This window comes from Camarhynchus parvulus, chromosome 8, assembly GCF_901933205.1.
Source record: "Camarhynchus parvulus chromosome 8, STF_HiC, whole genome shotgun sequence".
NCBI classification, from domain to species: domain Eukaryota; kingdom Metazoa; phylum Chordata; class Aves; order Passeriformes; family Thraupidae; genus Camarhynchus; species Camarhynchus parvulus.
In genome coordinates this window covers 29,114,365-29,126,190 of record NC_044578.1, presented here as the reverse complement: position 1 = coordinate 29,126,190, position 11,826 = coordinate 29,114,365, and the positions used below count along the sequence as shown (strand labels likewise).

The 11,826-nt window shown below is 52.3% G+C and overlaps 1 protein-coding gene across 1 annotated transcript; it reads right to left on the bottom strand.

Annotated features, from left to right (window-relative positions):
• Positions 1-913: 913 nt before the first annotated feature.
• VAMP4 (vesicle associated membrane protein 4) lies at positions 914-11,701 on the bottom strand. The gene is made up of 7 exons (XM_030953308.1): positions 11,438-11,701; positions 10,159-10,205; positions 9,806-9,856; positions 3,375-3,475; positions 2,814-2,893; positions 2,596-2,647; positions 914-1,605 (listed from the first exon to the last, which is right to left on the bottom strand). The coding sequence occupies exons 1-7, from the start codon at positions 11,501-11,503 to the stop codon at positions 1,577-1,579; spliced, it is 426 nt and encodes a 141-aa protein (XP_030809168.1). The 5' UTR covers positions 11,504-11,701; the 3' UTR covers positions 914-1,576.
• Positions 11,702-11,826: the final 125 nt, after the last annotated feature.

Below are 11,826 nucleotides of genomic sequence, written 5' to 3'. Positions count from 1 at the left end.
CACAGTCCATCCTCAAACACCCTGCAGGCAGAGAGTAGCCAAAGGCATAGGCAGGATGACTTTTGTCCCTTCCACTGAATGTATGATATAACCAGCCTATACTTCAGGAGGAAAAACCCAGCTTGGCCTGCTGCTTCCCACCTGCAGAGATCAGCTCTCACAGAGGGGAAAAGCCCTGTTTGTATTCCAGCTGGGCAAGGCTGATGTTGAATCCCATCCAGCCCTCCAGGCTGCCCTGCTCACTCCTAATCCCCTCCTCTGCATGGGGCAGCACTCAGGTGGAAACTGTGTAAGGTCCTGGGGGCAGGCTCAGAGAAGGAAGCAGGGACATGGCACTGGGAACTCTCTGGGGCACCATTTCCCCTCCCCAGAATCATTTCAAACACGTGCTCAGCAGGACAACGCCGCTCTCGTCAGAAAAAGAGAACCAGAAGAGCTTGCTCAGCCAAAGGGCCAGGCTCAGGGCTGGAAAGGAGAAGGCTCCCAAAAATAAAGGGCTGACAGAAATGCCACCAGCACTTCTGGTGACACTGAGGCTGAAAATATCAAAACACCACAGTCCCACCCATGGACAGAGGAGCTGAGTTCCTGTTCATTCCAGCACAGGGGTTCCCAGCACAGTGCCCACGTCTGGGAACAACCCCCACCCCACTGGATCACAAGGAAGTGAAACTGGCTGCCATTCAGGACCATGACCACCACATCATGGTGAAGGGCTCTGAATATGAACTGGCCTTCTTCACTGTGGATGGAGTCAGGAGAATTGTTCTCCAGCTGTGTCTTTATATCATGGTACTGCTTGCTGGGTTTTACACACATTTCTTACTTTTGGTTAAGAACACACAGAAACAGGGGCTCCCAGCCTCAGAGAGCCCTGAATGGCCTCCAGAACTTTATGAAGATGTGCAAAAACTCCACGTGTACAGTCAAAAATAGGTTTACTGGAATGTCTTTAGTCACAGCTGTAAGCAGCAATACTGAAAACACTGAGCTTGTGCATTCCCATGGCAGGACCAGAAAGTCTTCTAGATTGTAAAACCTAATTTCACTTTTTCTCTTCTCTTTTTTTTTTGGAACAAGAGAAAAACAACATTCTTGCAGTTGTCCTCAAAAGAATCAGTTCCCTATAATGGTGCATTTCCCTTCAGACATTTATCCCCTCCTTTTCTCTGATTCAGAGTCCCCCCCTGCCTTCCACAGCAGGCAGCAGGGAGCTGCTCAAACCATATTATTATTATTATAATTATTATTATTAATATTACAACTCAACCATATATACAGATAGACCACAGGGGCAAGCAGCCAGCTCCAAACCAGAGACCCAGAATTCCACCAAACAGGTGGTTTGGGACCTGAATCTTGTGTTATAAAAAAAGCCTGACAGCAGGACAGGTACTTGACTGGAAAAGGGCTGTTTGGTAGTTCTTCAAACGCTCCCTTAGAGATGGCTGCTTGCCACCACCTCCTGCTCCCAGGAGAAATAACAACTTCCAGGCTATATACAGACATCTCACTTAAATTACACAGCAGATTGGTTATCCCAGAGGCAGCTCCACCACAGCCTCCAGCTGCCCTGTCAGGAACGGTACTTCAGGACTATGGGCACTGCAAAACATAAAGAAAGAAACTCTCAGCTCTCCCCATCCCTGCCAAGGGGGAGTCCCCCCATTTCTGCAGTGACAAACCCCAGCAGCTGGGAGCTGAAGTGTGTTCCCAGCCCCCAGCTAAAGCAATCTGCTGTCTGCACACATGCTAGACAACACATCCTGCTACCTTCATCTCCTTCCAGCTTCCCCAAACTAAACCAGATGGGATTTTCCATCAGTCTCTCTCTCAACCCTGCTGCCAGCTTTGCCTCTCCCACTGCAGGCTGTGTGTTAGGACAACAGGCCACAAGGGCTTTGCTGAAGGAACAAGAACAGTTACAGAGCTGCCCCTGGACACTTCAGTGGGAGGAAAACCCTCCAGACCCAGTGGCACAGAAGAGCTGCACTGCCATGCTGGACTGCCTGGAGCATGTCCTTCTGCAGGCAGAGGGATCAATTATTCCTGCCTGGAAGAAACATGCTCTGGTCATTCTGAGCTGTTTGGTAGGAAAAGCAGTGACATCCCTGCTCTGGGGAGGCCAGGAAAGGCAGAGAGCATGGGAAAGGACCAATGGCAAAGCCACAACAGCCACTAAATGGAAATTAGGCAGCACATCAACTTTGGGAAGAGCATTTGTACACAGCAGGCTCATTGCAAGGTGCCTGATACAGGTAGAGATGTTTCTGGAAGACACTGCTCTAGCCTGAACCTTTTCCATGTACTCCCACCCACCCTGGGATCAGTCAGTGCCAGCCCTGGGTCAGCACAAGGCTGGCAGGGCACTGCTGGCTTTCTTTGGTCTCAGTCAGCAGGACTTGCTTGGAGCGTGCTCCTGTGTGGAAGAGGAGCACAGAGAGCTCTGCAGGCACCCTTATGGTGACTTAGGGCAGAGGGGAGCCCATGGGGTGGCTCAGGTGCTGTCCCTCAGGGCCAACAGCACCACAGTGTCACTCCCAGCATGGAGGGCCACCAAGATGTCCATGGCTGGGCTGATGTGGAGCTACTCACCGATGATCACCAGCAGGAGAATGACCACCACCATCGCTATGATCGCCTTCATCTGCAAGGGGAGCACACGGGCACCTTACACAGGGAGCCAGGGGCAGCTGCCCTGAAAGGAGCCCTTTGCTCCCAGCTGGGAAGCAGAGCTGCTCCACCTCCTCCCAGGGCAGGCAGCTCAGCACCCTCCCACAACCCCAGCCCTGCCTGCTCCCCTTCCTGCTCACCTTACAGTCTCGCCACCACATCTGTCTCCGGAGATGCTTGGCTCTTTTGCTAAAAGCTGCAGCATTGTCTGACAAACTGTCTGTTAAAGGAAAGAAAAGAGTCAGTTCAGTGGTGCACATACTGTCACAGCACCCACTCACCTCTTCTAACTCAGTTCTATGCAGTAAAAGACCCAACCACAGCATGGTTCACCAAAGCCCCAGCTGGGCCGATGTGACACCCTTCCCCAGAGCACACAAACAAATCCCACCGTGCTCCCTCTGTACTGGCTGCTCTGAGGACAGGAACATGCTCTGCAAGCCAGTGGCCAGTGCCAGAAGACAGACCAATCTACCTTTGCTTGAAGGAACAACTAGATCCCAGCACCTCCAAACTAATGCCTCTGCAAGAGCAGCAGGTGAAGGTGGAGAGAGAGTCAGCAGAAAGTCAGGATCTGCAGCCCGAGGCTGAGCAACACCACTCTCAGGAAGGACAGAAATGTAAGCCCAGGTGTGACATGAGGTGCTTTCAGAACTGAGGCAGGTTAAGCTGGCCCAGCAGAGCTGTGTTTGCCATCACACCTGATTTATCCTGCAGGTCGTCCAGCCGCTCGCCCCTTTCGATCACCTTGGTGATGTTCTCCTGCATGACATCGATGACTTCATCCACCTGGTTCTGGACACTGGGGCAGGCAAAGGCAGCGTGAGAGGCAGAAGTGAGCACCAGAGCTGCCCAGCCTGGCAGGATCTGAGAGCTCACCCACAGAAATGAAAGGGCACAACAGTGCAAAGAGGAACATGGGATGCAGAGAAAGCCAGAGGTGTGGCATGGCATGGGGTGGGGTGGATCTCCAGCACTCCCAGGAAGGGCAAGGGAACACAAGGGGCTCAGAGGGAGCACTGGGAAGTCAGCAGAAGTGGGACACCTTCTCTAACACCTTTAACACACAAATGCAGTATGAAAAGGCACTGATTGTTGTTGGTGGGCACCTCTACAAGCTACAGAAGAGCTCACAAAGGGGAAAGAAGAAGTACAAAAACCATACCTTATCTTTCTACATTTCATAGACCTCCACATCACACCTTTGCTCAATAACTTGTGGTGAAATCAAATCAGTTCCCTCCTCCAGGAACTGAGTTACTAAATTAAACCTACTCTGCCAGGGGCATCGAGAGGATTGCAAAGAAATGGCTGACATGAACTAAACCAAGTTATAATTCATCTTCTCTTAGGTTATGTAACTCTGTGGGTAGTCTTCAGTGAACAGCAGACTAAATCACACCCGTAGGGTTATTAAAAATGCATTTATTCACTCCAGAAAAAAAAAAAATACAGTGGCAAGAGAGAAAAATTTTCCTGGTGGAAAAGTACTGCTCCGTTCTGGTTTGTATTTTGGAGCTAATACACGTTTGTTTTCCTGGAGATAGAAATGAGGATTTTCTTGAGGCCCGGGGGATAACACATTGTTTGAGATATACTGTTCCCAGAAAGGCAACGGCACCAGCAGGATCTTGGAGGCAACAAAACAGAAATAGCTCAGGAGAGAAACAGCGTATCCTCCCCCAAGGCCCAGGAAACTGGAACCAACACAGACTCAAGGCCAGTCAATGGGGCACTGCAGAACCACAAACAGGGCTCTGTCCTCGCCACCATGCCTCTAATTAATTGATTAATTAGAGACATAGGTTCACACTGACCTATTTCTCCTACCAGTGCCTCTCACCTGCAACCAGCAATAGTGGTCACAATACTTGCTCACATTTACTTACTGTTCCAAATACAGGGGAGAATGGTCATTAAAAGGCATTTTCCTTCCCAGAAAGCTCTAGAAAGAGTTCCACATCTCTAAATACGAAGGGGTTTCCCATCTTAGCCTTTCAGGTCGAGCTCTCCAGCACCACTGCACTGTGGCTCCCAGAGCTACAAGAGCCAGGCAACCTCTCTGAAACGTCTGAGTCAACAGCTGTGATAAGGCACATGCTGGACTCCAGCAGCACATGTAAAAATTTGCTTTATTTAGGACAGCATAAGAAAGGAAGCTGCCTTCTCTGCTGCATCGCAGAGTCTGTGGGAGCAGCACCTCTCTGAACCCTCCTACACCATGTGGTGGCAGCTCCTGCCTTCCTTCCACACTGCCAGGAGCTCCTTATCTGGAGGGGAAGGGCACAGACAATGCCCAAAGAGCTCTCAGCAGGAGCTGCCCCGTGCCCAGGATCCTGCTCTGATCCTGTTTGTTTTACACAGCCCGAGGCGAGTGGCAGAGCTGTTGGCAGAGCTCAGAGGGTGGCACTGAGGACAGGGACAGGAACACACAGCAGTGCCCTGGGGAACTGAGTGTCCACCCCACACAGGACACACAGCCCCAGGGCCCGTGCCTGGGCACTGGGGGACAAGCAGGCACGTTCTGCAAGGGGCTTTCCTTACCCTGGCACAACAAATCCCAGTCTGGAGCTGCCAGCAATGCAGCTACAGCTTGGGGCGAGAGGAAAAGCACCAACATCTGCTACCCCAGATGAGCCAACTTGGCAAAACCTCTAAGCCTCAAACATCGACTTCACACACACAAGTCTACATTTGCACTATGTAAATGTTTCTAAAATCATTTTCTGGCTTGAAAATAGAGAGATTTCCTCCCACAACAGATTTGTCACCAAGTTATCCTGGTACAACTAACAAGTGGGAGCACACAAGGTTACAGTGCATCTAGGAACTTGCAGAGCAATGCAACAGCACCTGTAACCCTGCTAGTGCAGGTCAGAGCCCTGAGGGGGCTGCTGCAGTCCTGGGACACCCCAAAGTGCTGCAGGCAGAACAGGCTGGTAACTTCAAGCTGCTGTGGTGGTTAAAAGCATTTGGGGGAGAGCTGTGGAGCACAGACACCCTTACTGCCCAAGCTGCTCTCAGCATCCTGTCTCTTCTCACTTGAGCTGCTGGCAAAATGCTAAGGGCCCTTGTTACCTGCCCAAACCCTGGGCAAGCTGTCAGCTGTCCCCAAGAGAACAAAACATTGCACAGATGAAGAATGGAGGCACAAAGAAATCAAAGCTTATAAACTCCCACAAATGCTGAGGTGTTGACTCCTATGGAACACAAATGCATTTGGGTAGCACAGTTGGCCATCTGGGGGAAAAAAACAACAAAACAAAGCAAAGAACAGGAAGGAAGAGGCCAAGCCAGGGAAATTCAGACCTCCACAGCACTTTAACCAGACTCTAAGCCAGCCCTTTCTTTCTGCTCTCTCCCACCTTTCACTGCTGCCTCTCCAGGAGGGGGCTGAAAAATGCTCAGCCTATGTATTAACCCAGCAGCTTCAGAACAAATTCAAACATTCCCACTAGTCTGGCATGCTTGAGGTAGGAAACTCAAGTCACATCAAGAAGAAAATATTTTCTTGTTTTATTTGGCAAGAGGGAATGAGTCCTCTAATACAAAGTGTATTTCCTCTTGGGGAGCTACAGGCTTTTGACACATACACTTCGTGTGCTTTACTCCTGCCAGATTTCCAAGAGAAATAAAGTGGCATAAATACCTGCCAGGAAAGGGAGCAAGACAAAAACATAAAATATGTCTCCCATGACCTTCTTTCCTACTAATTACTGCAAGTGTGATGCTTTTAACAAGGACAGCAAGTGTACACCACCGAAGCAACGAGATCCAGTGGCACTCAGCTTGCTTTAGACTCCTCTCTTTTGCTGTGCTGTTCCAGAGTGGGAGGAATAAGCCTTTCCATTGTGGCCACTCTGGGTTAGGTACTGAAAACCTGCCTGGGCTGGTCAGGGTGCTGGGCTAACACCAGTGCTGCATTCTCCAGACACTGTAAACAGCCTGTGCACACACATGGGCTGTGCTGCCCAAGGCTGCTGCTTGTCTCCAGGCTGGCTGTTTGCAGCCAGCATGACACTCCATTTTCCACCCCAGTGATATTAACAGTGTGTATTTTGGTGCACATTCCACCCAAACACCCCTGGCTGTGGCAGCCACCCAGGGGAGAGAACAGGAGGAAGAGCCAAGGTAGCTGGAGGGTACAGAGGTAGAGGCCGCACAGCACTCCCCAGCTGTCTGCAGAGAGCCCTGCTGCTCCCAACAATGGGGTAACAGTGCTGAACCCCACCACAAAGCCATGGATTGAGAGGAGAACAGCAGTCTGTGCCTCCCTGAGGCCTTTCAGTCACTGAAAGGATTGTATCCAACAATGATTCCTGTCAGCATGGGCTTGCTATCTCCTTCAGATGAAAGCCTGGACTGTGGCTGGGGTTCACTGCACAACCTGCAAGGAGCCCTGGGAAGCTGCAGTCAGCTCTTGCCTCAAGAGCTCAAACCATTCCCCAAATCTTGCCCCTGCTCAGGGTCTGCAGCCAGCCAGAGCCACTGGGGCTGGCAATGCTGACCCCCCAAAGCTGCACCATGGGGACTCACAGAGACCAAGGGGCTCCTGGGGAACCCCAGCACTGTGCTGAGCCTCAGCAGCAGCATGAACAAGAACCCAATGGCACAGCTCCCTGGAAGCACAAACATCAGCAGTAAAGTGAGTCAAGCAGCGCAGAAAAGGGGCTGATTTTAGCAGAATTTTTGAAAAATATGGTCTGTGATGAGAAGCTCCTTTTCCAAAATAAAGAAATCCAGCTGGAAGATGAACATCCCAGCTTCCCTTGAAAAGACTCTCATGCATACATTCAGCACTTCTTCCAAAGCCTCAGAGCAAAGGCAGAGAAAGGAGAACAGCTCTCCCTTACCTGTTCTTTTGCCTTTGGGGAAAAGGATAAAAGCCCTTTAAAAGCTGTGTCTCAGCTCCAGCCCACCCTGGGCATGGGAGGCCTCAAAGGGACCTCATGTGGCCTCTCAGCTACCAGAGGAGAGTCCACCCCCACCAAGCAGCCTCCAGACACATCAGGACAAAGCTCAGCTTGAAGGGGACTGGCACTTCCTCCTGTCACTGTGGCTGTCACTCATCTCTATCCCCTACAAGGTTTGCAGTGTTCCCCACAGCTGAGCCAGCCTTGAGGGTCTCTGCTGCCAAACTCCACCCTGACCCAATCCATCCCCCTTTCCTGCCAAGGACAATGAGGAAAACTTTCCAGTCTTGCCCCTCACGTTGAACATGTTCCACACCTTTGCTCTCATAATCCCATCACTTTTTCCTCTACCCAATCCTCCACCCAGTTTCCTTTTACGCCCATCTTCACACCTTGTTCCTCCAGCCCCACACTGCCCTGGCCTCTCCAGCTTTGCCCAGCTATCCCTCAGCTCTCCAAATGCTCAAATTCCTCCTTAAAATGTCTTCTCCTTACAGTTTTTCAGCAGCAACTCAACCCTTTCTTTGTTGAAACAAAGAAAACTGAGTCACTATGAGACCAGGCATTGATCCCTACAGCACAGGGGCTGAGCTGATCAGGAACTTCCCAGTGATCTCCATGACAAGAAGTGATGATTGCATGGTGTAAGTGCTCATTAACCAAAGCAATCAACGCTGATGAGAGCAGAAGATAAATTCTGTTTTGTAACAGATGCTCTGGATGCTCCACAGGTGTAGCCCCTTGACAGCCCAAGGGACAATTCCATGCCACATGCACTGTGTCCAGGCAATCTCTGGCAATGGGCAAGCCTGGTGTGTGGGCCATTAGTCACATCACACCTATGGACCCACCAGCTCCTGGCTAAATGCTCCTTTCACTTTTCTTCCTTTTCACAGTGCCATGTCCTCCTCTACCTAATGCACTGCTCCCTTCTGCCAGGCTGAGACAGGGAAGGGAAGAGCTCCTGTTTTCTCCCACCAAGAGGGAGCACAGCAGACACTGCAGGTGCTGTCCAGCAGAGAGGCTGAAGGGATGGACACTACCCCATCTCTACCTTTCTGTGGAGTTGAGACCCCACTCATAAACCCAGCTCTCAGCCTTATCATTCCCTCCAGATCATGCCCTAGAAGGGAGGCTCTATCCACAGTGGCTTACTCCACAGGGCAGCTCCTCTCCACCAGCAGCATCCTCACACTCTGGGGGAACAGAGATGCCCTGAAAACTCAGGGTGCAGCCATCTGCCCTCTGCCTCTTGTGCACCTTGAGCGCCCTTCACCCCTCAAGATAACAAGCACAGCCTAATGCTGATGGTGGCAAGGAGTCATCCCAGAGCTGTGCTGGCTTCTTCCTGCCATGGAAAAAATCCCTAACCAAGAGCCACACACAGGCTGCAAACAATGAACAGCCTGAACAATGCCCAGGCAGCAGTACCCACACAGATCTCTGTCCTGGCTCCACAGACATCAGCAAAGGAGCAGGGCAACACAGACCAGAGCTCTGTGAGTAACCCCACACTTCTGATTAAGTACCACCACCACATCCTTCACAGGAAAAACTGGAGCCCTGAACAAGCTTCATCCAGGAAATGACTCGATGGGAGAATGATCCAGAGTGTTCACTCCTTCCTTCTTGCCCCACTCCTCCTCCAGCTGTAATGGTTTCCTGTTTTCCAGCTGCTTTGACCCCAGTGAGTCACTGCTCATCTCCAGGTGACCTATATCAGGTTTTTATCTGGAGAAGAGGATGCCAGAGCACCAGCTGCTGCCCAAACCCATGGTCCTGGTGTGTTCCTGACCACTCACTTTCTTGAAACGTTAAGGAGCATGTCACAGGATGAGGTAAAAAAAGCTTCAAAAATCAAAAAATAATGCTAGGAAAGGTTAAAATTCAGGGTTAATGCTGTAGAAAAAGAGCCTCACAAAAGCATGGAACAGGTCACCACCAGAACACAGCAAGAGCTTCAGAAACTCCAATAAGCTACTGTGATGTTATCTTATCCCCTTGTCTCTGTCAACACACAATTTCTTGACAGGTTGCATCAGAGCTAAGATCTCCTTTAGCTGTGGACACATGGGGTAGGACAGGTCAGCTAGAAGAACACAGACACAAGGAATGTTCATATGATGAGCTACACAGAAATACTCTGACAAGACAGCAGCAGGAGCTCCCAGTGCCAGAATAAATTATTATCTCTGTGACACTAAGCAACAACAACTTACTGCCTGATCTTGTCATTCCTGGGTCCAAACCTGGTTCCAGAAGGCCCCCTCCTGCAGGCAGAAAAGAGTAATCAGGACAGAAAGTACAATGAAAACATGTTTTTAAACCAGACCCAAAAGGATAGAGAGGAAAGAACCAACGCCTTGTGCACAAAGAATTGTTTTCTGACTCCCATCAGTCCCTCCCACGTCTTAGGATCCATGGGGCATCTCACTCTTACAAAAGGTCACACCTGTTAATTCATGCTCAAGGCCAAGGCTCTGGAAGAACATCCCCAAGGAATCAAAGGTTTTCATTCCCAAGCCCCCAGCCTCAGAGCTGCAGGCAGGTATGACACTGCATTCCAACTCACAAGAAAAAGTCTTCCTCTTCATCCGAGTCTTCCTCCAACAGGTTCCTCTGCAAACACAGAAAAACCATTTCATCAATAAGCACCAATTCACACCCACATTTCCAGCTCTTAGGATTCAGGATTAGCTCTTAGAATTTCAGCTCTGACTGCAGGAAGGCCCTCTCTGCTCAAGGGACAACCCCTAGCCCTGCACCCAAAATCATCAGATCACCCACAGACACGCTGGGCTGTCCCATCCACTCCAGATGTGGAGGATGAGTTTTCTCCACCATCTGATGGCCGCAGGTGTAAGAGGGATGACCCCAAAGGAACCTTGGGCTGGAGGGCAAAGGGGTCTGGCAGCTTCTCTGCTTCACCCCAAAGGGCTCCCCAGGACCCCCCTTTGCTGATCCATTACACTCCATGAGAGGATCCAAAACCTAAATTTAAGGGGAACCCCACAAATCCCACAGAAGCCTGAATGTTCCAGACAAAACCATTTCTGCTTAGGGTCAAAAACAATCAGGAGAAGGAGGTGACACACTAAAGCAGTGGGCCCAGGGACCCAGCAGATGGTGCTTGGGGTACCAACAGTTGCTGCTTTCCCCTGTGTAGCTCTGGGCCCCCACCTGCAAGGCTGATGCTCTGATGGTGCAGCTCACCCACATTTCCATCTACATTTGCTCAACCACCTCAAGCAAGCCTGCAACACCGTGCAATAGTTCCAGCCAGTGCTTCCCACAGGGGAGGAGCAGCCTGCTGTGGCAGCGCGGGCTCTGCTCTCGCTGGCAGCTGTCGGAGCTGCAGCAGCGTTTCCGACCACAGCCCACAGCGAGCTTCAGCACAGCCTGACCCCAGCAGGCTAAATCCACCTCATCCAAGCCAGGCAACTGCTGGGACCTGTACTCAAAGCCTGAAAGTGAGGGGACCGTGGTGACAGGAGAAAAAACCAGCTGTAAAGCACAGGGTGACTTCACTCAGCTCCTTCAGCCAACGTGGGCAGCAGAGCCAGGCCGTGTCCCCGCCCGGCTCTGCGGAAGGGCAGGAGGCTGGGGCGCACCGGCATCTCCTGGCCACGGATGCGGCTCGAAGGAACCGCAACAGGTTCCCAAAGCAGCCGTGCTGAGGCCGGTGTGACACGCACGGACAGCCCTCACCGGCTGAACGGCGCTGTCACGGCGCTCCGGGCCGCTGGGCCCCGCGGCTGAGGCTGCGGCGGCACCGAGACCCGGCCAAGGCCCCCCTGCCGCGGGCACCGAGCCCGGCGAGCCCCGCTCAGTCCCGCAGGAGACGCACTCACCCGCTCGCTCTTCACCGAGCCCGTCACCTCGTCGTCGTTCAGGTGCCGCTTGAATTTGGGAGGCATGGCCGGTCTGTGCCGCGGCTCTGCACCCGCGGAGAGGAGCCTGGAGCGGAGAGCAGGGAGCGCGGGGCAGGCCCAGGACGGGACCCGCCGCCCCCGCGCTCAGCGGGCCGGGCCGGGCCGGGCCGGCGGGAAATGGCCGGTGCCGGAGAGACCGGTCACATCGACCGCTCCGCCCGCCGCGCCGAGCGCCGAGCTGCCGATGGCGGGCGGGCCGGGGCGGAGACACAGAGATACCATCGGGAAACGGGGCGGGACCGGCCCGAGGCGGGGCCGGGCCGTTCTGGGGCGGGGCGGAACCATCCTGCGGTGAGGCGGGGCCGTTC